At 50.5% G+C, this 24023-nt stretch overlaps 1 protein-coding gene across 1 annotated transcript in view; it reads right to left on the reverse strand.

Moving 5' to 3' along the window:
- exoc4 (exocyst complex component 4) overlaps positions 1-24023 on the reverse strand; it is a 74395-nt gene that overhangs the window by 22813 nt on the left and 27559 nt on the right. Inside the window, exons 10-11 of the mRNA XM_028955174.1 lie at positions 19855-19951; positions 4159-4378 (exon numbers count right to left, since the gene is read on the reverse strand). Of these exons, the coding sequence (XP_028811007.1) occupies positions 4159-4378; positions 19855-19951 (317 nt within the window). The remainder of the gene's footprint in view (positions 1-4158; positions 4379-19854; positions 19952-24023) is intronic.

Genomic DNA, 24023 nt, shown 5'->3' on the forward strand with positions numbered 1-24023 from the left:
GTGCGCCCTCATGCACAATACTTCAATTTCACATCCATTTGTATACAAATACAGACATGACCAAACCTCATGGTGCATCCAATACACTCACACACACTCCGTAATCTGTCCCAGGTAGAACTTTAAAGCGGGTTAGAACTCTGCCGGCTGCTGCTGCTGCTTTCTACAGGCTCAAATGATCATCCTACACCCGGCCCTGACCCTCCTACCTGAAGCCGCGCCACGGCAGCAACCGCAGGCTCCGCGTGGCTACGGCGAGATTACGGAGGCGCCGTGGCAGCCGCCCTGCTCAGGTGCGCAGTGAGCCCCGGGACAGAGCAGCCTGCGTGGGAGAGATAACCAGGCGAGCGGGGGGTTCAGCTCACAGCCCCTGGCTAACAGGTCACAGTCAAGGGAGATTATAAGTGTGTGTGTGTGTGTGTGTGTGTGTGTGTGTGTGTGTGTATGTGTCCAAGGAAAAAAAAAGCTAAACACTCCATTGTTCTGTATGTATGTGTCTGTGTGGTCATGTGATCCTTATGTATGTATGTGTGCGTTTTCGGTTGGTTTGCCAGTAGCTAGTCACATTCTCAACAAAGGTCACATTCATTAGAGTGAGTGTGAGTATGTGTGTGTGTGTGTGTGTGTGTAGAAATAACCAGATTTCGAAAATGTCATATTCATTTACAGTCAGCTGATGACAGGACAGGGCAGAAATGCAGTGAACACACACACACACACACACACACACACACACACACACACACACACACACACACACACACACACACACACACAGGGTGATGAAATGAATCTATGCATAGAGATGCAGACATGGACTATTCGGCACTGATGCAGTGCAGATTCTGCTGAACATAATCGACATAATGACATTGCTTGGAATAGAAATTCTAGGTATGAAGTAGTGCCGGTAGTGACCGTAAAACTCCTGATCGGAGAACAGCGCCGCCATCTGAACCGCATTTGCCCTTTTCGTTGCGCTTTGTAGCCGCGTTCGGTTGGTTAGTTGTGATTTAAGCTGAATTTGATGCGAAGAAAACGTTGCACACAGCGTTTATTTGACGTCATCCGAATGCACGCCCGACCGAACCTTCACCTGACGTCACAAACGACGGGAAAACGCCTGGCTTAGACGTCCGTGTGAACGAGGCCTTGACTCTCATCTGACTGACATATTTGGAAACACAACGTGAAGTAGAAAGATTGATGGGATGCATCGATAAACCGAGGCAATGATAATCGTAATCGAATCAAATTGCGAGACCGGTGAAGGTTCACACCTCTCACATTTCATTACTGCGCCGGTAATCAGTATTAAAGCGGTGGCCGGCGGAGTGAAGAGCCCAGAGGATCTGGCCGGGGTGGAGCTGTTCAGATAAGAGGCTGCGGGTGGAGCAGGTAGAAGGTGGGGTGTGGTGTTGGACGACGCCGCTGGAACGTCTTCAACGTTGCATCTCTTCTTCCTGCTGTTTGAAACCTTTTCTACAAACCAACTAAAAGCTATTAAAAAAACCCTTGTACAAGAACTTTGTTCAAGCATTCAAGCACCACACACACACACACACACACACACACACACAAGGAGAGAGAGAGAGAGAGAGAGAGAGGAGTTTTCAGACAGGACGGCCCTGGGGACGAGCTGTATGAATTGTAGTGGGGGTGTTGGACTGTTACACACTGATGTCCAGCCCCATCATGGACACAGTAAATTGGTGTGTGTGTGTGTGTGTATGGTGGGGTGGCCGAAGATTTATGGGGCCAATCTTCAGCTGGCGAGTAGAGTGACCCCCTCCCGGATATGTTTGTAATTAACTGAATCAATCAGTGTGCAGAACCACAGCAGATAGATGTCATTACGTGCACACACACACACACACACACACACACACACACACACAAGCTCTACAGAAGTGAGGAGGTGAGTAGTGGAGCTGCAGCAGCATTTTATTAATGATATCCGCATTAATAATCACATTAATAACATCTCTACACCCACGCGGGTCGAGGACCAGCAGCAGCAGCAAGACCAGGACGGACTGACGGGAGCTTCACAACGTTAATAATCAGGGTTCTACCCACAGTTCTAGAGTCTAGGGGCGGTTTAATCAAGAACGATCCACGTGCAGAATACACTGCTAACAGGTGAAGACGGTGGCGCTGCTGCAGCCTCCCTGCCTGCGCCATGAACAGCAGTGCAGCCCTGCAGTGCACCAGGCTGTGTGGGTCTCATCAGTCCTCCGCAGTCCTGTGTGTGTGTGTGTGTGTGTGTGTGTGTGTGTGTGTGTGTGTGTGTGTAAAACAATCCCCTGGTCCACTGCTCTCACAACTGTCTTTTAAATTTCCTCATAAAAACACCTCCAGCTCAAACACACACACACACACACACACACACACACACAACTCATTTATACTCCTCTGCAAGAGACAACCCAGCATATGGTCCAAACCATTTCCTGTCTACATTCTGCCCACACTTAATCACACACACACCTTCCTCCATTTGCAGATGCTCAGATGACCCATCGGCCACATCACAACACAAACAGCAGCAATGTTTTATCAATTCTTCTCACAGACTCACACACATCGCTGAATGTTTATTAGGACGGTGTAATAACTTTACCCTTAATAAACTATTACATATATACTACTAAGAATTAGTTAACCTCTCTCTCACATGTCTGGCAGAGGTGATGATATGCTAACTAGAGAGAGAGAGAGAGAGAGAGAGCTGCATTAATTAGTTGTATCTGTCTAATGAGCCCAGGCAGAACACTGCACAGGTGCAGCAGCGGAGCTCAGTCCTGATACCTGTATCACACACACAATCGATATTTCAGCAGCATTCTCTCTATTCTCTGCATGTGCACAGTGTCCAGGACGGTCGAGGCCACCGATCAGAGCAGCTACGTGTTTATCACACACACACATACACATACATACATACATACATACATACATACATACATATACACTAGGGGCGTTCAAAATTATCGATACAGCAATATATCGGGATATTTTTCACGGTGACAGGAACATCAAATTTAGTCAAATTCTGTTCTGTTTTGGCTGAATTAATCGTGTACAGCATCTTGTATATCAGCTCTGTTTTTACATTTTCAGTGAACTGTAGAGTATGCGCAATAGGATATAATCTTATTGTGAGATCCTTGCCAATACAAACCCCTGATATACACCCATATACACTATATACAAGCGCACAGATAGATAGATAAGATAGAGAGAGAGAGAGAGAGAGAGAGAGAGAGAGAGAGAGAGAGGTTAAATTCAAAATTCAGGGCATTCAACCATGTTCTGAACCAACAGACAGGTGAGTAGAGCAGAACATGAAGCCTCGACTCTTCACCGCATCCCTCCTGCATCGTTTACCCGGCACGACCCGCCATTACTCATCGTTCGCTCCGTCGTCAGGCGACGATGTTCTCCATGCTGCGGGAGGTCGCAGGGTGAGAGGGTAAAGTCTGGGTAAACAGTGACATGTGGCGCGGCAGCAGAAGCTCCGGCGCCTGTTGATTAGACTCATTTAAAGTGAGGAGCGGGGGGGAAAAAAAAAAAAACACGGCAAACAAAGGCGCGTTTATGAAGCTCCCGCGATCCGGAGAGTCACTCATCAGCACAGCGGGGTAATTAGCAAGATGCTGCAGTCCTCGTTACGGGGAAGTCGTCACCATAAACAAACGGCAGCGAACACACACACACACACACACACACACACACAGGTAGGTGGGTTCCTGTGTCATTTCCCCACCAGACGTATCCACATGGCAGCGCCACGGGCTTTATTTTCGTGACAGGAAATGCCCGCAGCAGGGACACCGAGGCCAAGGTCACGGGACGTTCTTGGGGACAGAAACGGCATCTATTAAAGCGGCGTGTTCCGAAATGTCCTACAGTTAGAAGCACTTTACCTGGCAACATGAATCTTTGTGTGTGTGTGTGTGTGTGTGTGTGTGTGTGTGTGTGCCCAGTGTGAATGGCTTCAGCGGCGGCCACTTCCTGTGTGACAGGAAACGTGCGAATTTGCCGGCGTGTGGGGTCAGACGGGATCAAACACAATTTCAGCTTCAATTATGATGGGAGAAGATAGGAGCGCCTCCGACCATTATCACCGCCGGTCGGTTAGGAGAGGCGACTCACCTGCAGAAGTGGCCGCTGAACACCGAGGACCTTCATGGTGTCGGCGCTGGCCAGGATCTTGAGCGGGTCGGACACCTTGGTCACGGCTTCGATCTCCTTGTTGGTCTCGGCGCGGACCTGGTTGAGGAACAGCTCGTTGATGTAGTACGTCAGGAAGGTCCTGAGCTGGCACTGCTTGCTCTGGCCTGGACTCATGTTCAACTCAATCTCCTGGATGAACCTGCGAAGAAGGATTCGGTTTTTTTTATTAGAAATCTCTCATCTCTCATTTCTGGCGAACAATCGAGTCATTAGAAGCGACTTGCTTTTGACAATTGGGCCGAGATAAGAATGAAAAGACTAGTTGTTCTCAACATCTCGGGAAATCTGGACGCTTCCCTGCCCGCTAAAAAGATTAAACTTCATTTAACTCTCGTCATTTGACTCATTTCAGCTCATGCGGGCCGTCCATGTTCCATTTAATCTCCCTCTCGACCAATCAGGCAGCCCCGCTCAGTCCTTTACAAAGCCTCTACCCACTGCCACAGTTTCATATCTAGAAATCGCTGCTGTAAATATGCCGCAACGTGTGGCGCAGACGCCGCCGGCGCTGCGGCTAATTGAGTTTGGCTGTGTGAGCGTGACGAGGAAGAGGAAGAAGCAGCCAGGGACGAGGGAGGCGAGAGCACAAAGCCATCAAACACCACTCCACGAACGGGGGAAAATCTACCCTCGGCGTGATTAATGTGACCGTGGCGCCGTCTCCAACGGCAACAGGGACACCGGGTCCATGCAGAGAGTGGCGGGGAGGAAGGCCGCTGCCTGTTAGTGGATGATTGATCAACTTTGTTGCCAATGGGAACTTCATCGCTACGCAGGCAAATCGGAGAGCACAGCGGTGACGCAGGTCCACTGGGCGGCACTGTTGCCATGCGACCACTCCTCCTTCCGTAGCTCGACGAGGAAGGAGAGAGTGCAGCTCCGGCAAAAGTTCGGAGAGTTTCAACGGTGGGTTGAAGGCGGTGTTCTAATGAGGCGGTGTTCTAATGAGGCGCGGGGCGCCTCGGCCGACCGTGTTCACCGTGATAATAAATATAATAGTAAAGTGACGTGATTGTCACATGTGATACACAGCAGCACAGCACATGGTGCACACAGTGAAATTTGTCCTCTGCATTTAACCCATCACCCTTAGTGAGGCAGTGGGCGGCCATGACAGGCGCCCGGGGAGCAGTGTGTGGGGACGGTGCTTTGCTCGGAGGCACCTTGGCGGATCGGGAGTCGAACCGGCAACCTGATTATGGGGCCGCTTCCTTAACCGCTAGGCCACCACTGGCCTGACAGGGGCTGCTCAGGGGCTTCCTTAAGCGCTAGGCCACCACTGGTGACGTAGGAAGGAGAAGAAGAAGCCTAGTGGTTAAGGAAGCCCCTGAGCAGCCCCCGTCAGCCAATCATATGGCAGATTTCTACTTCTACATCTGTTCCGGCAGCAGTGCAAAAATAGACGCGGTTCTAGATCCCGGTGCGACCGTAACAAAGCAGTCCGAAGCCTGCCGGGCCCGTAATGACCACAAAACACGAAATGGTGAAGAAAAGCGTGTGACACACACCCAGCTGTAACCGGAGACTTGTCACCGGGACAACGCCGTGGTGACGGCGGGGCATGGACCGTCCCTGTCTGTGAAAATTTAATTAACAGCCGTGTAAATCTGCTTACGGTAGGAGCCCCCCCCACTGGCGCCTGTCACGCGGTAACAGTTGCCAGAGTGACGGTGCCGGACGGATCCGGGCCCAATCAGAGCCGAGCGACGGGGGGAACCGAGGCGCACGTAGAGCGCGGCAGAGGCGGCGGCGGTGTAGCTCGCCCATAATAAAGGGAATTACTGCGGATAATTAGAGAGTTACAGAATTACTCCAGCAGAGAAACCGCTCATTACGAGCCAATCGCCATTCGTCCAGTGGCTAACGAGACGGACGGGGCTGGGGGATGGAGAGTGATGCTCACCATCATAGCAGCATGTCTATAACGTCTGCTCCCATCATGGGACTAATTCAATAATCAATAATCCATCTCTTCATCACGCTTCCTAAACTTCCGTGGCTCCAGTGATGCTTGCTCTTCATCCAAAATGGAGGTCAGTTGCACGGATTCCCTCACGTGTCTCCCAGTAATACTAGACTCCAGTACGGAATTCTGGAACAGTTACAATTTCTCCGCTAGTGTGGAAGTCTGAGCAATGCCGGTCACTTTATCCCTCAAATCCGGAGCCACGGCGCAGCCCAGCTTCGTCGGTGGCGATTGCGCCAGACATCAGCGTCTAATTAACTGTCGCCATTAGAAAACAGATGCTGGGGCCCGGGGCCTGGGGGCGGAGTGTGCGCAGAAGGCCCGCCCCTGCGCCCCTTTCATCAGCCCCAGCCTCTAAAACCAATTACACTCTGGTTAATTATGTCATATTCACAGAATAAATATATACCTTGGCGCACAGGAGCCACGGGGTAAACGCGCACGGCTCGGGATGTAGCGGCCAAATCTGTATTAGAACATCTATCCTAACAGGCAAGCCGCACTGGCAACAAAGAAATAAAACTTTGCAGGTAGGTTACAGGCATGGTTGATGCGGGTTTATTCTTTCCTTTATGAATTGAGTAAATATCCTTCTCATTTTATTAAGGTGTATATGGATACACCTTAATAAAATGGGAATGGTTGGTGATATTGACGTCCTGTTTGTGGCACATTAGCATATGTGAGGGGGCAAACTTTTCAAGATGGGTGCTGACCATAGTGGCCATTTTGAAGTTGGTCATCTTGGATCCAACTTTTGTTTTTTTCAATAGGAAGAGGGTCATGTGACATCAAATTTATATGTAATTTCACAAGACTTTTAACGTAACTTTTATTCTTTCATGAGTTATTTACAAGTTTCTGACCACTTATAAAATGTGTTCAATGTCACCAACCATTCCCATTTTATTAAGGTGTATCCACATATAATTGGCCCACCCTGTCCAATTTTTGTATGAAAAGTCACAGCCGTGGTTCAGAAAAGTATGAATGAGAAACAAGATATTTCATCACATATCGCGTGTCCATTCATAGAGTGACATTTTTTACAGAGACAACAAGGGGAACTGCGGCTCGATTTCTTTTCTTTTCCTGGTGTTTGGGGCTGTGAAAGTCAGCCGTCACTAGATGGCAGTGTGTGAGTTCCGTTGTACGGCGGCCCTGATGAAGGAAAAAGGCTTTAAAAGCGACATTAAGACTCCATTTAGCGCATTACTGTCTAAAGCGCCACCGCCGTGTGATGGATTTAGCTTTTTTTTTTTTTTTCAGCGGCCACAAAGATGCTGGAGAAGTGAAATAAATATGGGTGGCCCACACAAACGCCCACGTCCAGCGAGAACCCCTGCTGTCTTCAGCGTCTGTCAGGCCCACACACACACGCTTACACACACTCTGAAGTAAAAGTAATGAGTGCGGGGAAGAGCACAGCCACACTGCTACGCAGCAACAGAACTTTCTAACTTAAATACGTGATGGGCGGCTGTGGAGCGGAGGCTATTTGAAGATGAGCACATCTTCCTGGCCACGCCCCTGGCTTCCTCTCGGCTCGGGTTCTAGGTACAGGTCCAGAACAGCATCAAAGGCGGTTAATGTTCCTGGCCCCTGCTACTTTACAGAATGTTCTCAGACGATGCAGACCACCAGTTTTTATAGGTGTGTGTGTGTGTGTGTCCATCCAAAACCAGGCTCATTAGAACAGGCGAGATTTATAACACCAGTGGTCAACAGGAAATGGTTCTGCTGACGGTGGCGTTCTGCCGTGATGGATCACCCCGGAGACGGACGCCACCACCCTCCACATATCCCTGGACACCCGATTAAAGAAGCCCCGCCCCCAACACGCTACAGTTTTAAACACCGGCCGATGAGCTGAGATGGCTGTTCACCACATTACCACCCATAATGCACCTCTCCAGTCGAAGAGGCGGCTGTTTGTACCTGAGCGAGAGCTCTCCACAAGTGACGGGAGTGAAAGGGAAGGGAGATGCACTGTGGGTAATATGGAAAATTGGACCATTAGAGCAGCACAGGGAAGAAGATGCAGCTTTGTGGCGTAACGTTTTTGTGTGTGTGTGTGTGTGTGTGTGTGTGTGTGTGTGTGTGTGTCAGGTGATTATCAGGCTTAATGGACGAACAGAGACAGGAGTGGGAACGGTTCGAACCCCTGAGTGAGGTGACCTCATCAAGTCCTTTCTGGGTTTAAAAACGGCCCAAATTGGGGGGCAATTTCCTGATGCAGCAAGTGCACTGTTAACAGGGTGAGATGCTCCCTGTAGATCTGCCCCCTGCACCATCAGCATCACCGCCTGCATTCAACCTCAACCTGAACACGAACCTCAGCCTGCGGGCAAAATCGGGTTTACTGGATCCGGTTCAGGCCGTCAATACAAATTTCACACTGTAATTACACACACACACACACACACACACACACACACACACCGAGCCAAATAAATACAAGCCGAATGTATGGGCAGTTAAATAAGCCCATTTTTGTTCTTTACATGAGGACGTTTGAGGAGCATTTTGATGTTGCTGGCTTGATCGGACCGCAACTCATTGTCCATTTTCATACAGATGAGTGACATGTGACCCTGGTCTATGAGGTCACCCCCTGCCCTGTGTGTAAGGTGCCTGTACAGAAACAAAATGTGTGTCACAGTCATCTCACGACCTCTGGTGACCTTGGCGCTGCTGTCGGCCCGGGCCGGTTCTGGGAAGAGAAGTGCTCTATCGATCCATCTCAGGGGGTCGATGACAGAACAGCGGCAGGTGGAATGTTCCAGCGTGTTCCTCCAGGGTGGGCAGAGGAAAGGTCGCAGTTGGCGATAGACAGAGACGTGACCCGCGCCGACCCAGAGACTGCCCAAAATGAAGTACGTCAGTCCACTATTAACCCCTCGTGAAGATGACAAGGCGGGTAACGTGGGTAACAGGGCTTACCTGCGGAGAGCTGAGTTATCAGCTCTAATCCAAATCAAAGATTGCAGCAAATAAATAAGATGAAATAAGATGAACTCCTAAATACTCTACTGGAGTAGCTGAGGAGATAAATAAACCTTCCACAAAACGACTCGAATTTTACATAGCAAGCCTCAAGTGAAGTGATTGTCATTTGTGATGCACAGCAACACAGCACACGGTGCACAAAGTGAAATTTGTCCTCTGCATTCAACCCATCACCCTGAGTGAGCAGTGGGTAGCCATGACAGGCGCCCGGGGAGCAGTGTGTGGGGTCGGTGCCAAGTGGCACCTTGGCGGTTCGGGATTCGAACCGGCAACCTTCTGATTTACGGGGCCGCCCACGGCGGATCTCCCAGCGGGAAGCGCAGAACGCCGGAGTGGAGATCCGCACTTTAATATTAAAAGCCGGCCATTTAAAGGGCATCATTTCTCCACCCGCGTTCGCTACCTGCAACTCAGGTAACGAACCGAAACAGCGGCGGCGGATTGAATCTGAAAAGAAAGCCGGAACAAAACGAGCGAGCTGGGGGGTCTGTAATAGCGCCCACCGCGTTACCCAGACAATCGGGTGCGGACACCTTAAAAGACGTGGTTTTGTATGAAACAGGGACGTGTGCGAGGTGTTAAATGCCACAAACGCGCGTACGAAAGGTAACCTGTAATATCACCCCCCGCCATGGCATCGGTGAAACAGCTCCATCGCCTTCATTTCTCTCTCGGAGATACAATTCCAGCAGAGTCACTTTTCACCAGCGCTGTCATATCTACAGTATACATCTCACACACACACACACACACACACACACACACACACACACAGTGTTGGGCCAATAAACCGCAGACATTTGTCTGCGGTTGTAAGAAGGGATGCAGGAAAAAAAAAAAAAAGACATTGAATGTGTTGGAGGGGAGGGTGTGTGTGTCATTTTGAAGAGACCGTTGAGCACCAGGTCATCACCCTCAATAACAGGTGAGACACACACACACACCAGTTAAAAATTCGGTTAGATTTTTTTTGGTCACAGATTGACGTTTACATGTTCCCTTTTACGAAGAAATCTTCAAAGATTCCCCCGATATGATGATGCCACAGCCTTTTTTCCCCAGATATCATGTAAATCTGAGACTGCTTCCTGCCTTTTAAAAGTGACTGCGCAGCCACCGTGTCACCCGTCTACCGTGGAGTGCCTCTCACTGATTTCCCGCAATTTCCTAGAACGTCCCAGAACGCGTAAACAGGCGCTAATCAAGTGACGTGCCGCCGCTAATCACAGGCAGTTACGGCGCTGACGCGTGCCTCCCCCCAAACATCACTTCAGCGCCCCTCTCCAGCCAATCAAGGCCTGTCCATCACCAGCACACAACGGTGGTGCATTCTGGGTAATAAATCACGCCGGTTCGTCTATATCGACGTCTCCGGTCCCTTCATTGTCGATTTCAGAAATCAACTCATCACGTCCCACAGCACCGAACTTCTAAACGCGATAAGATCTCTACGTGCTCCTCGTCCGTCCGATCCCGCCACCATCAGGACCGCGTCCGCACGGGAATGCCCCCCTCGTCTCCAGAGCAACAGGAGCGCCGTATTTAGCGAATGACACGTGAGACCGGGGGGGAATAAACACCAGAGATAAAGACTCGCTGTAATGTTCTGAAATCCATTAGAATCTCATATTCGCACATCACGAAAAAAAAAAAAAATCACATTACAGCGCACTGTAATGTCATCATTCTCTGGGCCGGAGAGACGGCAACATCAAACATAATGGATTTCCACCTCTGCAGAGCGGAATTTCCAGCGGCGCGCCGGGAAGCCGGCCGCAGTGTGTGTACGGTGCGGAGAAAGAGAGATCTTCTTGAATTTTATGAATAAAAACCCTGTTGTTCAGACAGGGCAGGTCAGGCTGGCGTGGAATTGTGAATAATATTGTGAACAGTGATGTGGGAAATACAGGGTGGGCCATTTATATGGATACACCTTAATAAAATGGGAATGGTCAGTGACATTGAACACATTTTATAAGTGGTCAGAAACTTGTAAATAACTCATGAAAAAATAAAGTTACCCCACCATTGTTTTTCTTGTGAAATTACATATAAATTTGATGTGTCACATGACCCTCTTCCTATTGACAAAAAAAAAGTTGGATCCAAGATGACCGACTTCAAAATGGCCACTATGGTCACCAGCCATCTTGAAATGTTTGCCCCCTCACATATACTGATGTGCCACAAACAGGACGTTAATGTCACCAACCATTCCCATTTTATTAAGGTGCATATTATCCATATAAATGGCCCACCCTGTATTTCGAGCACTAGAGGAAGTCCCACGAAAAGCAAATTAACCCCAAAAGGGCGAGAGTGTTAGAACGATTCACGTCCTGCACCTCTTAATCGGCCTCCTGAATGGAGGGAAATGCTGCGACGTTACACAAAGTTATGAATGCGGGAAAACAGTCGTTTCGTCTGGTGTGAAGGCCAGGCTGGAGTACGCCTGGTTTGCGCTTTAATCCACTTCGCCCGGCCGCTGATTGTGCGATTCAGGATCCCGCGAAGCCGGGCCCGTAATTCGCGCCGCTCTTACTCCGCGAGGAAAACCAGGTTCATTCAAATCAATAGCGTTTAAATAAAATTGCAGGGGCGATTCGAGCCCCCGCCTCCGCCGCTTTTTTCCCGCCGACCGCTATTTGCGGGCATTTTAATTCGCCCCCCACCCTCACCGCCAGGCCTTCTCAGGTCTCCATTCAGTCGTACAGTAGAGAAGGTAATGGGCCGTTATTACAGCCGTGGCGAGGATGGCGGGAGCGTGGGGGGAAAATCCTCTAGATTTGCCTCTACCACAACAAAATGGAAACCGCGGGCAAACGTGGAGACTCGCCAATCAGAACGAGGTTCTACAAGGGTCTGTTGTAGAGGCGTAAACCTTCACCGGCGTCGAGATTCGATTCGATTACAGTTTGCGCTGTGGAACTTGGGTTGGACCTCTACCGAACACCACCAGTGAGCTTCAGAGCTCAGCACAAACGCGTAATGGCGTTCGGAGGGGGGCGGGGCACGTTCAGATGGCGTACATTTCGAACTCCTACCTGAAACGGCTATTTTTTAACTGCTTAAAGGTTATCCATCTGGGCGTGGACCAGGACGGAAATGATCTACATCCACAAACAAAGAACCGTTTCTCCACCATTAGAATTCTACCTCAAGTGTGACGTACTGAACCTCGTAGGACACGGACAAAGGGAACCGACGACGTGGATTCCGACGCCGTTTTCTAGTTTGATGGGGTGAATATGAATGGATGGTGACACGTTCGGCCGAGATTCGATAGATCGGCCCGATTACAGAGCAACACGGTGAGGCAATTACACACTCCGATTCGATTTCATCTGGTTTCAATTTGTCCCCCATATTTGGCAGCAGCCCACGTGGCTGGAATTGGATTAAGGTGAACGGGGAGAGGATCTGTCCACCACCTTAATCACCCAGCATTCGCAGAGATGGATTATCATACGCCACAAACCAATTACGGCTCATTACAGTAATCCACGCGGCCGCAGCACTGCAGCTCGGTAACGTCTGCTGCAGATACACCACCACGCCACGGAGGAGGAGGAGGAGAGAGAGAGTTCACCTCTACAGATCTGCTCCCCCCCTCCTCAGAAATGTGACCCCAGACGGGCTCCCGGATCAATCAATTACATCTCCACTCCAGCAATCAAACAACGTTATTATCAGGAATCAGCTCGCCGACCTGGAAAGGCTCCACCAATCAAAGGCGGCTGTGATGTTGGAGCTGCTGCTCTGTGGCATAACACTAACTGAGGCTGGCAGCCCAGTGCACAGGGACACACACACACACACACACAGAGAACAGGATTTATACACATGCACAGAAGTGGGGGGGATTTAATAACATATACACACACACACACACACACACACACACACACACACAGACACACAAAGGACTTGAAACAACAGAACTATGACTGAAGCACACAATATTACAAAGACCTCTGGACCCCAGACAATAAAGAAAAAACAAGCAGGGAATACATAAGCTTACGCGTACACACACACACTCACACACACAGACACACACACACTGCACACAATGCTAATTTAGCTGGGGTGCCGACGATGCTGAATTTTGCGGCCCTCCACAGACAGGATGATGAATGGCACCAATACCACCGGTCTTCCCCAGAAGAGCCTGGCAGAGGGGGGGTTCGGGCGGCGCCCTCTCCTGGTCACTTTCGGGGTGAGGTGACGGCACAGTGCAGGATCTGACCGTGGACGTAGACTGGCCCCAGAGACCCCGCTGGAGATGGATGGGGACCTTCGTGGGGACACCCATGCACATTATTAAAGAAATTCCAGACTGATCACAAGGTAGACCGTCGACCCCCCCCAACACACACACACACACACACCTGCTTACACTCCACTCTCACATCAATCAAGGTCAGACGAGCGTCCCACTCCCGAGTCCAAACACAGAACGGCGGAGTCCCACGGGAGTCACACCTGAGACCGCGGTATCGAGTCGATACGGTCCGCTCACAAAACTGACTCAGGCTTCCAACCGTCCGGGAACAGGAGACTCCCCCAGGGGTCAGAAGTCATCGCCATGGTTATTAGTGCAGCTACGAGTTGGATGTTCCGATCTGTTCATGCCCTACTGGTCAAGAGGAACCCTGGTGTGTGTGTGTGTGTGTGTGTGTGTGTTTTATGCATTAAAAGGTCAGGGTGCCGTGACACGGCCGGGATTACTATAACACCATTACAGAGCGGGATAAATCTTTCATACCAGGGTCGCGTCGGTCTTCCCTCAGTCCATCTCTCATCCATATACGCCGGCGTGCGCCCGTCGACCGTGATAAATGGGGCGGGGCTCTGGGGGTCTCAGACCCTCTTCGCCGAGCCACAGTTGACTGGACGACGGAGGTGAGGAGAAGAAAAGTGATGTTTCTATTTCCAGCTCCGGAACGTTCGTCCGGGGAACAGACTGGAGCCAAGAGCGAGAGACGCTCCCCTCCGTCCCGACCAATCATCCGGCCCCCAAAGTTCCATCCCCTGCCGGTGAAAACCCAGGATGTTCCGAAGAGCGGCGTCAGCAGATGGGAAACGTACCCGGAGGACGAACACGCGCTCCAGAGCGCCTTACAACGTGCTTCCACGTTACCATGGATGAAGTGACCAGTTCTGGTTCACTAGGACCCCCAACTATGAATACAATCTTTTTATTCACTCTGTTCTAGTTTCTATACAGAAGTCAGACAAGAAGAAGGTCACAAGTTCATCTAAATATTCTCTAAAGAGGAAGGTCTTGAGCTGCCGTGTGAAGGTGCTCAGTGACTGAGCTGTTCTGACCTCGAGGGGAAGTTCATTCCACCACCGAGGGGCCAAGACGGAGAAGAGTCTAGATGAGCGTCTTCCTTTTACCTTCAGAGATGGAGGGACCAGGCGAGCAGTACTGGAGGCTCGGAGTATACGAGGTGCAGTGTGAGGTGTAATAAGGGCTGTGAGGTAGGATGGTGCTACTCCATGTTTGGCTTTGTAGGCCAGCGTCAGTATTTTGAACCTGATGCGTGCAGCTACTGGGAGCCAGTGGAGGGAGCGTAGCAGAGGGGCGGTGTGGGAGAACTTGGGAAGGTTGAAGGTCAGGTTATTATCGCCGTAACCGTTGCCGCCGGAGGCCGGGAGTTCTTCCTCTCCGGCAGCCCCACCGTTTATAAAGAGACGATTAACCCAAGATGCATAAAAGCAGAGAGCAGGTCCCACCGGCGTGCCGTATCTAAAACACGATCTGGCTGAAGATGCGCCGCGCCGATATTGGCTTTTAAAAGTTAGTGCTGAGGCTGCACTTTGCCGAGATGTTTGTACCGTGCTCAGCTCTTTAGTATTTACTGGTGCGCAGAGCATCTGCAAGATGAAGCAGCGGGACGCAGTGGGACGCGTCACTAACGTGAGAGACAAACCACCAGCTTTCTTTGCTCTTCCCTAACGCTTACTGACCTTTTTACGGAAAAGCCTTCCTCCCGATCGGTAATGCCTCCCCGGACATGTGCCACGGCCCTGAATGGAGAAAGACTCGTTGCTCCGGAGACGCCAAAGTGATTGTCACGTGTGATACACAGCAGCACAGCACACGGTGCACAGAGTGAAATGTGCCCTCTGTATTTAACCATCACCCTTGGTGAGCAGTGGGCGGCCATGACAGGCGCCCGGGGAGCAGCGTGTGGCACCTCAGTGGCACCTCGGCGGCTCGGGATTCGAACCGGCAACCTTCTGATTACGGGGCAGCTTCCTGAACCGCTAGGCCACCGCTGCCCCTATTTTTTTATTTTTTTTAAAAAGGGCCGCGGACACACGGTCGCGTCTCCCCGTACCAAGTCGACTGGTAAGTGGAGGAGGAGGGTGCGTGGGGAAGAAAGGGGCAATTTGCAGGGGATTACGGGGCACGTCGCGAGTCGTCTGAAAATTGAGCCGGTCGATGGCCCCCCCGACTCGGCCGACACCAGGAAGAGCGGGAGGTGGAGCGCGGGACCGGGAGAAAGGAGAGGGAGAAAGGACGCGGCGTGAAAGGCACTTGTGACACAATGACAAGGGGCCGAAGCTTATTGCTTCCTGACAAAAGGCACAATCGGGGCATGAAGGAAGGCCAAGCAAACGCTCAGCAGCCCACTCCAATCAGGGCGGATTATTGATTGCGACGGTGGCCGCCCCCCCTCCCGGGACGCCCTCGGTCCTTTCAGAGCAGCAAATAGAGCATTTACACAGTGGCGCTGCATGGAGAACGGGAGAACGGCCTCTTTCCGCCTCACTTGCCCTCGACAACTTTTATCGCCGCCAACCGGATGTGCGAAGAGGAACTTTGGCGAGGACGGAAGGAAATTATGAGCAATCAGGGACGTGCCCACCTGTCCTCCTGTCTGCCATTTGTCCCATTAATCCTCCCCGGTGCTGCCTCCCAGACACTCAGACGTCACCAGTTCTTCACAGCAGCCTCGCCATGGCGACAGGTTACCAGGGGGATGAGTATCCTGGTGGGACACTCATCATGAAACCCTGCCCGACCAATCAGAATCCTTCCAGAAACATTCCTGCCTTTACAAACGAATGATCACTTATCGTCCATGGAGCAGCGTGTGGGCACGGACCGGGATTCGAACCAGCAACCTTCTGACTATGGAGGCCACTTCCTTAACCACTAGGCCACCGCTGCCACTGGTGATAAACATCACGACATAATTTCTGAAGCTGGCGAGACATAAACCCTCCACGGCTGAAGCATCACGGGTGAGAAGTGAGAAGAGTCTGAACAGACCCCTTTCTTTTCAATACAGCCAATCAGAGTCATGCCCTGTCTTCTAGAGAGGAAAAAATGTGTCCAACAGCACCTGGAGCATCAAAAAGAAAATCCTCTTTGATCCAGCGCCATGTTTTTCTTCCAGAGTGTGACATGGATGGGAAAGGAGCAGAATAGACCAGGCCTGGTCACGCCAGGGTTCGGTTAGACACATGAATACCCTGATCTTTAGGTGAGCATGATGTTTAGAGAGCAGTTCACCAGTCGACTAGTTCTAACCTTTATCACTCAAAGGGTCATTTGGACCTGGCCACCACAAAAGAGAAAAGCCGCAAATCCCTGTTTATTACATATGAAATGAAGAGAACACTGCATATAAATATTTTTTACACTTATGCTGGGTTAAAAAAAAAAAGAAAAGAAAAACTCCTTTTTTGTGCTGATTGTGTGCTGACATGTGTGGATGTGTTTGTTTTTACTATTGTGAATATGCGTGTAGAAGCCGATGACTTGACGAATGTATAAATCACCAAGAGGGGTGTATTAAAAAAAAAAAAAAAAAAACCTGGCCAGACATATTTGGGTAAAAGAGGTGATCTGGTCACCCTGACTTAGCGGTGCTACGATAACTCTACACAACTCTCTTATCAAGTAAAATTCAACATATGCAAATCATTAAACACAAAATATTACAAAACAACTGTTCTCTAACCCAAGAGGCGTCAGATTTTGAAACGGGACGGACGTTCATTTAACAAGCTGATTAACAGCTTTGGTTGGGTGTCCAGGCGGGTGGCGGGCATATATACATACAGGGCATTTATGATGCCTAATGTGAGCAAAAAACAAAGATCACAATAAATCTTGAAATTTTTAACTACAATTTAAAAAAAAAAAAAAAAAAAAGACTTAAATATTCATTTTCTCAAACCACAGGGAGCTGTGGGTTGCAAACACCTGGTCTATCCTGGACTTTGGCCAGATTAAAGTGAAGTGATAGTCATTGTGATTATCAGCGGCACAGCACACAGTTCACACAGTGAAATTTGTCCTCTGCATTTAACCCATCACCCTGAGTGACCAGTGGGCTCTATGACAGGCGCCCGGGGAGCAGTGTGTGGGGACGGTGCTTTGCTCAGTGGCAGCTTGGCGGGTCGGGATTCGAACCGGCAACCTTCTGATTGCGGGGCCGCTTCCTTAACCGCTAGGCCACCGATGGCCCCATTAGATTAATCGGTCTACCGATGTGCTTCAACCAATTCTGGCCAATACAGGTGATGCCCACTGTGTCACCAACCCACTGGAGATATTCACATATCCATCCCAGCCCACCCTACCACCCCTCAGGCACCCGATCCAGGCCTCCGTCACCCAGATCGCTTGCTCCCTCGCCAGGGTTTGATCGCCCGGCACTAGCGTTAATCAGCGGCGCGGGGAGAGATTACAGCGCGGCCCGCAAGTCATCCCTCCTCAAAATGCCAACCTCTGTCAGGGCAGGACGGTTTAAATACCACTCAAATGTCAGCGAGATGCCCCACAAGTCAAACTAAATTGCCTGCCGCCCGCTCGGGAAGCGCAAGCAGCCGCCGCCGGGCCGGCGCAGGAAAAGCAAACCCTGTTGCAGGAATATTCAAACGGATCTCCCCCCCCGCTTCAATAAAACAGTGGCGAGAGAGCTCGGCTTTCAAACCGATCGATCGGCAGCAGCTCTTTAGTATAGATCCCCGTCGCCTTCCATAAAAACGACACCGCGCACAATGAAAACACCGGCCGCCGTAAAGCGCCGCTATCGATCCTCAGGCCGAGATCCGATACTCTGGAAGGCGTTCGGGCGTCAAACGCTCGGATATACGAGCCGCCATCCATCAAGCGCGGCGCTCACGCGCACGTATTGATTATATAGACGGCCGCCAATGATCGGGAAAGAGCGTCAATCCCGTTCGTTCGGATTCGGCCCAGGGCTGCGTCAATCACGGGCAAACGGCAGTCGGCCAGGGCGACAGCAACATCTGCCGGCGGTGCCGCGGGACGCCAAGGCCCTCGAATCGCAGCCAAGGGCGAGGCCCCCGAACAACAGGCACTTTCGCATGATTGATACCGACCATTACCGGCGACACGCGAAAGGAGGTGAGCCGCCAGTTTGTTGCCCGTGCGTTCATTTGTTTAGCAGCTCGCGCTGCCGCGGCCACGCCGGGGAGCGGCGACGTCTCCCGCCGCTGTCAATCACGCTGATTCATGAAGGGCGACTTTCAACCGCGAGAGGAGAAGTCGTGCACGAAAAAAACGGACCGGAGGAATTACATTTCAGACAGACGTTACGGCAGATGTTCCTCAGGTCCTGGTCAATTCGGGGCAATTCCGTCCAAATGCAAATGATTCAATTCATCATGATTCAGTTCAATAAATCACCACAAATCAACTCAATGTCTAATTCAATATTTTAACTTGTTTATTAAGAACAAAAGCCCAAAGTGAAGTGAACAGCAACAGGTATGTCTGAGAGCCACAACTAAGGGCTGATATCTTGTGAGTTTTGCAACCTTAAAAGGAGGTAATAGACAAAGACGGCAGCAAAAGGCTGGAAACCGACAAAGATGGGTTAGAGGACAGTACTCTCACTCTGACGGCCTCTTATTAAGCCAAATTATAACTCTCACAGGAAAGTAGGAGAGCGGGAAAGTGAAAGTATTGATTGAGGGCACGAAGACTCCCCTCATTGCTGCAGTCTGGACCCCCACAAGGCCGCTGAGCCCTGTACACAAATCCAAGGTCAAATGCACACGCAAGCGCGCATTTGTGAGAAAGGCCCTAAATGGCTTAATGTTAAAGGAAAAATATTAGTGGCTAATGGACATTTCAGTGATGCATCATGCCGCAGAAGGTCAATCTAATTACAATGCTTTCAAAATTGGATTCATGGAAGCCTTATGGGATTTCTATTCTGAAATAGAGGAAAAATGACTACATAGACCGCAGCCATGATGTGTATTGCCATCATTAACAGCATTGTCCGTAAAGAGGAAATGAACACAGGGCATGAAGCATCACATCCCCCTTCCATTTCGGACTGGAAAGGTCTGGCCATCCTGGATTGGAGGGAAATGAACGTGCTTTCCGATTGAATTTCGCCAGCAACGTGACTGTTCTCAGAGTCAAGTCACGACTCGGGCTGACGGACCCTCTTTTCCATAATGCTCCGGTAATATGACAAGGCATTTGCAGGCCAGGCCAATGACCAGATACAATGAGAAAATTTAATATAACACGAGCTAAGCCGAGCGTTTCGGGTCATTCCGTCAGAATGCAGTTTGCCAGGAGCTCTGCTGCATTTAAAAAGCCAACATGGCGGCAAGCCATGGCCAAAACGTACCTCAACAGGGGGTGGAAGATCACTGTGATGTTCCGTGCTCCAGGTTTACACAGAAACTTGGTCTCTCCTCCCTCGATCAGGTTATCATCAGCCCCGCCTGACAGAGACAAAAAGAAAACCACACACGTCAAAAAAAAAAAAAAGTCCAGGTCAAAGTTCACTGTGATCCCTTAAACTCACACATCTCCCTAGTGAGACCATTACAGCCACATTACTGGTCGGACCACAGTCAACACAGAACACAGAACACACACACACACACACACACACACACACGGGAGTCTTGGGTAAATACAAGATGAAATATTGTGGACTGGAAGAGCGAAGGTTCACGTAGTGACAAACGAGGCAGAGTCTGGCTTTAACCTCTCTTCTGTTCCCACCTAGAATCCGCTGAAACGTGAGCTGCATTAATGAGGCCCAGAATAACACAAACAACAAAACAGAAATCAGAAAAGGTCAAGGACGGTGTGTTTCGGCACCCACATATTTTCCTTTTCCATGTGCGCCTACATTTGCATTGCGGTTTTCTAACTGTAACGGTGAAATAGTTCAGGTAGGGACTATCAGAACATGTTCATGTTGACATGTAAAGATGTGCTATAGGGCACAGGGCAGTGGTGGCCTAGTGGTTAAGGAAGCGGCCCCGTAATCAGCCGGTTCAAATCCCGATCCAACCAGGTGCCACTGTGCAAAGCACAGTCCCCTGCTCCTCGGGCGCCTGTCATGGCTGCCCACTGCTCACTCAGGGTGATGGGTTAAATGCAGAGGACAAATTTCACTGTGTGCACTGTGTGCTGTGCTGCTGTGTATCACAAGTGACAATCACTTCACTTTCACTTTCTAACTCCTACATGCAAAAGTCTAGAGGTTGAGAACGTCATATCATTGATTTAAATAAAAATAAGGAAATTAACTGCAATAAACACAATATTTGATCAGTTTTGGTTTTGTTATGTCTGGTGTGTATTGGTGACTTTTGCACATAGCTATGCTTCAATGACTAAATATCATTTGATGAAACCAGACTGGTAAGGAGTGAACATTTACATTTACGGCATTTGGCAGACGCCCTTATCCAGAGCGACTTACAATGTGCACTCAAGTTACCATCGATGAAGAGATCAATTCCGGTTCACATCCTGATGTGGTGAAGAATCTGCTGGAATGAATATTAGTTCAGTTTTGGTGGGATTTAGTTGGAGGTGATGGGCAGCCATCCAAGACGAGATGTCGGTTAGACATGCAGAGATTTTGGAAGCAGCATGTAGGTCAGAGGGAGGAAAGGAGAAGAGGAGTTGTGTGTCGTCAGCATAGCAGTGGTAGGATAATCCATGTGAGGAAATGACCTCACCAAGTGATCTCGTGTAGAGGGAGAAAAGGAGAGGACCTAGCACGGACCTTGAGGGACACCAGTGGAGAGTCTACGTGAGGTAGAGGTGGATCCTTTCCAAGTCACTTGGTAAGATCGCTCATCAAGGTAGGAAGCAAACCACTGCCATGCTGAGCCCCGGATTCCAAGTGAACCCACGTTGCACCCGCTCCCCCCCGTGGGGCTTCGTGAGGAGTGTATCCGTCTGTATTTGTGTGTGCATCTCCGCACATCAGACCACATCTGACCGTAACCGTTCCCTGGGAAAACGACCTCATCTGATTAGCGGGATCTGAATTAGCCCCCGCGCACGTTCGCGGGTGGACCCCTCGCTAACGGGGGTTAATAAGGAAATGACAACGGTGCGACTCTCCCAGCCACACCCGCTCCGCCGTCGGCCCCTTATTACCTCCAGCCATCCTGAAGTAATCAATATAATTGACAGGCGGCGGGATCGCGGCGCCGTCAATAACAGGATCCCCAAATGGCAGCTGGTGCACACGCCCCAGCGGGCCGGCGAAATAAACAGCGTCTCCAGCCGCCGCCGCGGCACCGTGACAATGTTATTCATTAAAATTTCACAGGAGCCTGAGCCGCTGCAGTTCTCCTGGGCGCCGAGACGTCCACCTTTCATTCCGGGAACAGAGGGAGCGAGGGAGGGAGAGAGAGGAGGGACGACCCATCGGCGCCGTTTTTGAAGTACATGACGCAGTCATGTATTACTAAAGCTTCCAGACAGGAAGCACGCCGGATTCGCAGGGAACAATCTTCTGGCCTTTCGCTCGACGGGAACCCAAAAAAGAAAGAAACCAAAAAAAAAAAAAAAAAAAAGTAGAGGAACCTTCCCACAATCAGATTCACACGCTTATGCAGGCCACCCAGGAGGAATAAGTGTAAGTGATTGTCTCTTGTGATACACAGCAGCACAGCACACGGTGCACACAGTGAAATTTGTCCTCTGCATTTAACCCATCACCATTGGTGAGCAGTGGGCGGCCATGACAGGATCGGGATTCGAACCGGCAACCTTCTGATTATGGGGCCGCTAGTCCACCACTGCCCCGCTAGGCCACCAAGATCCACGAGCAGAGCACAAAGCTCCTGGTGCGCAAGAGTGACATGAAAAACCTTGAAAAGACCAAAGACTAGACTCTCCCCCCCCCCCCCCAGTGGTCAGCAGGTAAGGGGTTAACCTGCCTCTCCTTCACCGCATCGGCCTGACTCTGATGAAGACGCCGCCACAGGCCCTTCAGACACAAGCAAATCTCCTCTGAAAAGAAGAGGATCTCATTCATGGAAGCACAGAGAAGCTTTTAGGCCGCAATGTTGCAGCTTCGCCCCCCCCCCCCGTCAAATTCCTTTCTCATGGAAACGTTTCTCGTCGCTGAGCGGAAACAGAGCCCACGTCCAATTTCCTCTCCTCCTCCTACTCACTCTGCATTCCTCACTGCCAATTCAATTAAGACTCAATTACGACTCCAAAACAAAGCTGCGACCGCACTCCCCGAGAAGAGGGCCGAGGGAGAGCGAGAGGACGAGGACTCGAGGGGAGGGGGGACGAGGAAGCTCATCTGCAATGACGCGCCAGTCATGAGGCGACTGGATTAGAGGCCGGCAGATTTCCCTGATCTGTGCCAATCTCAGACAGTAAAAGCCACAGAGACACACACACACACACACACACCATTAATATTCAAATGAGGCTCATTAATATTAATCCCCCGATTTGCAAGCGGAAGAAGCTCCCGCCTTCTGCCAGATTTTGAAAGTGTGACAAAAGCAAGAGTGTGTGAGTGTTTGCATGTTTTTTTTGTTAGTTCACAACTCCCTGCTTGTGCCCGACATTTCCCCCCGCTGTGGGTCTTATCCCGGATTACGCAGCCAGGAAGGGCGTAAGGGTGGGGGTGGAGACGACACCTGCATCCCACCATGCATTGGGCCGCACCCACCGCCCGCCTGCCATCCAATCAAGCCGGGCAGTGACTTAGTGAAATTGCATTATCCACAGTCCCCCGCCTCTGATTAGAAACGGCTTGATCCTCGGCGCATTGAACTCGGCGGGTCCAGGGGAAGAAAGGAGGACGTGCGGAGCCTCCGGGAACAGCTGCGTCTCTCTGCGGACCTGTGTGTGCGTGTGTGTGCCGGGAGGGGGTTTACGCAGCAGAATACACAGAGCGCTGTACAAACACTGCAAGCGCACCCATAATCCCTCATTTACAATGAGTGTCAGGGTTATTGGCACCCTGTCAGCGTAATCCGAAAGGTCAACGTCGACCCGATCAAAGCGGCGCCGTAATGGGTTTCTGCGTCCTCGGGGGGGGGACAGTCGTCTCTTCAAACACCCTGGACCGCCGCAACACACATTAAGACCCACTGCGCCTCAGACAGACACACACCTGTATATTTACACAGAGAACCTGGGCGATGTCCACATGGAAACAACAGCAATACATCTGTACAGACTGAGGGTCAGAGGTCAAATGTCTCAAAGCAAGAAATATCTTATCCCCCCCCCCAACAGGTACCTGTACAGAAATCATGTGATCACTACTTCAGCTGCCTAGAATGATGTGTGTGTGTGTGTGTGTGTGTGTAGGTGCATGCGTGCATGTACAGGGTGGGCCATTTATATGGATACACCTTAATAAAATGGGAATGGTTGGTGATATTAATGTCCCGTTTGTGGCACATTAGTATATGTGAGGGGGCACTTGACACAAGACACTTGACCTTAAGTTGCTCCAGGGGGACTGTCCCTGTAACTACTGATTGTAAGTCACTCTGGATAAGGGCGTCT

The sequence above is a fragment of the Denticeps clupeoides genome, chromosome 15, assembly GCF_900700375.1.
Source record: "Denticeps clupeoides chromosome 15, fDenClu1.1, whole genome shotgun sequence".
NCBI lineage: Eukaryota > Metazoa > Chordata > Actinopteri > Clupeiformes > Denticipitidae > Denticeps > Denticeps clupeoides.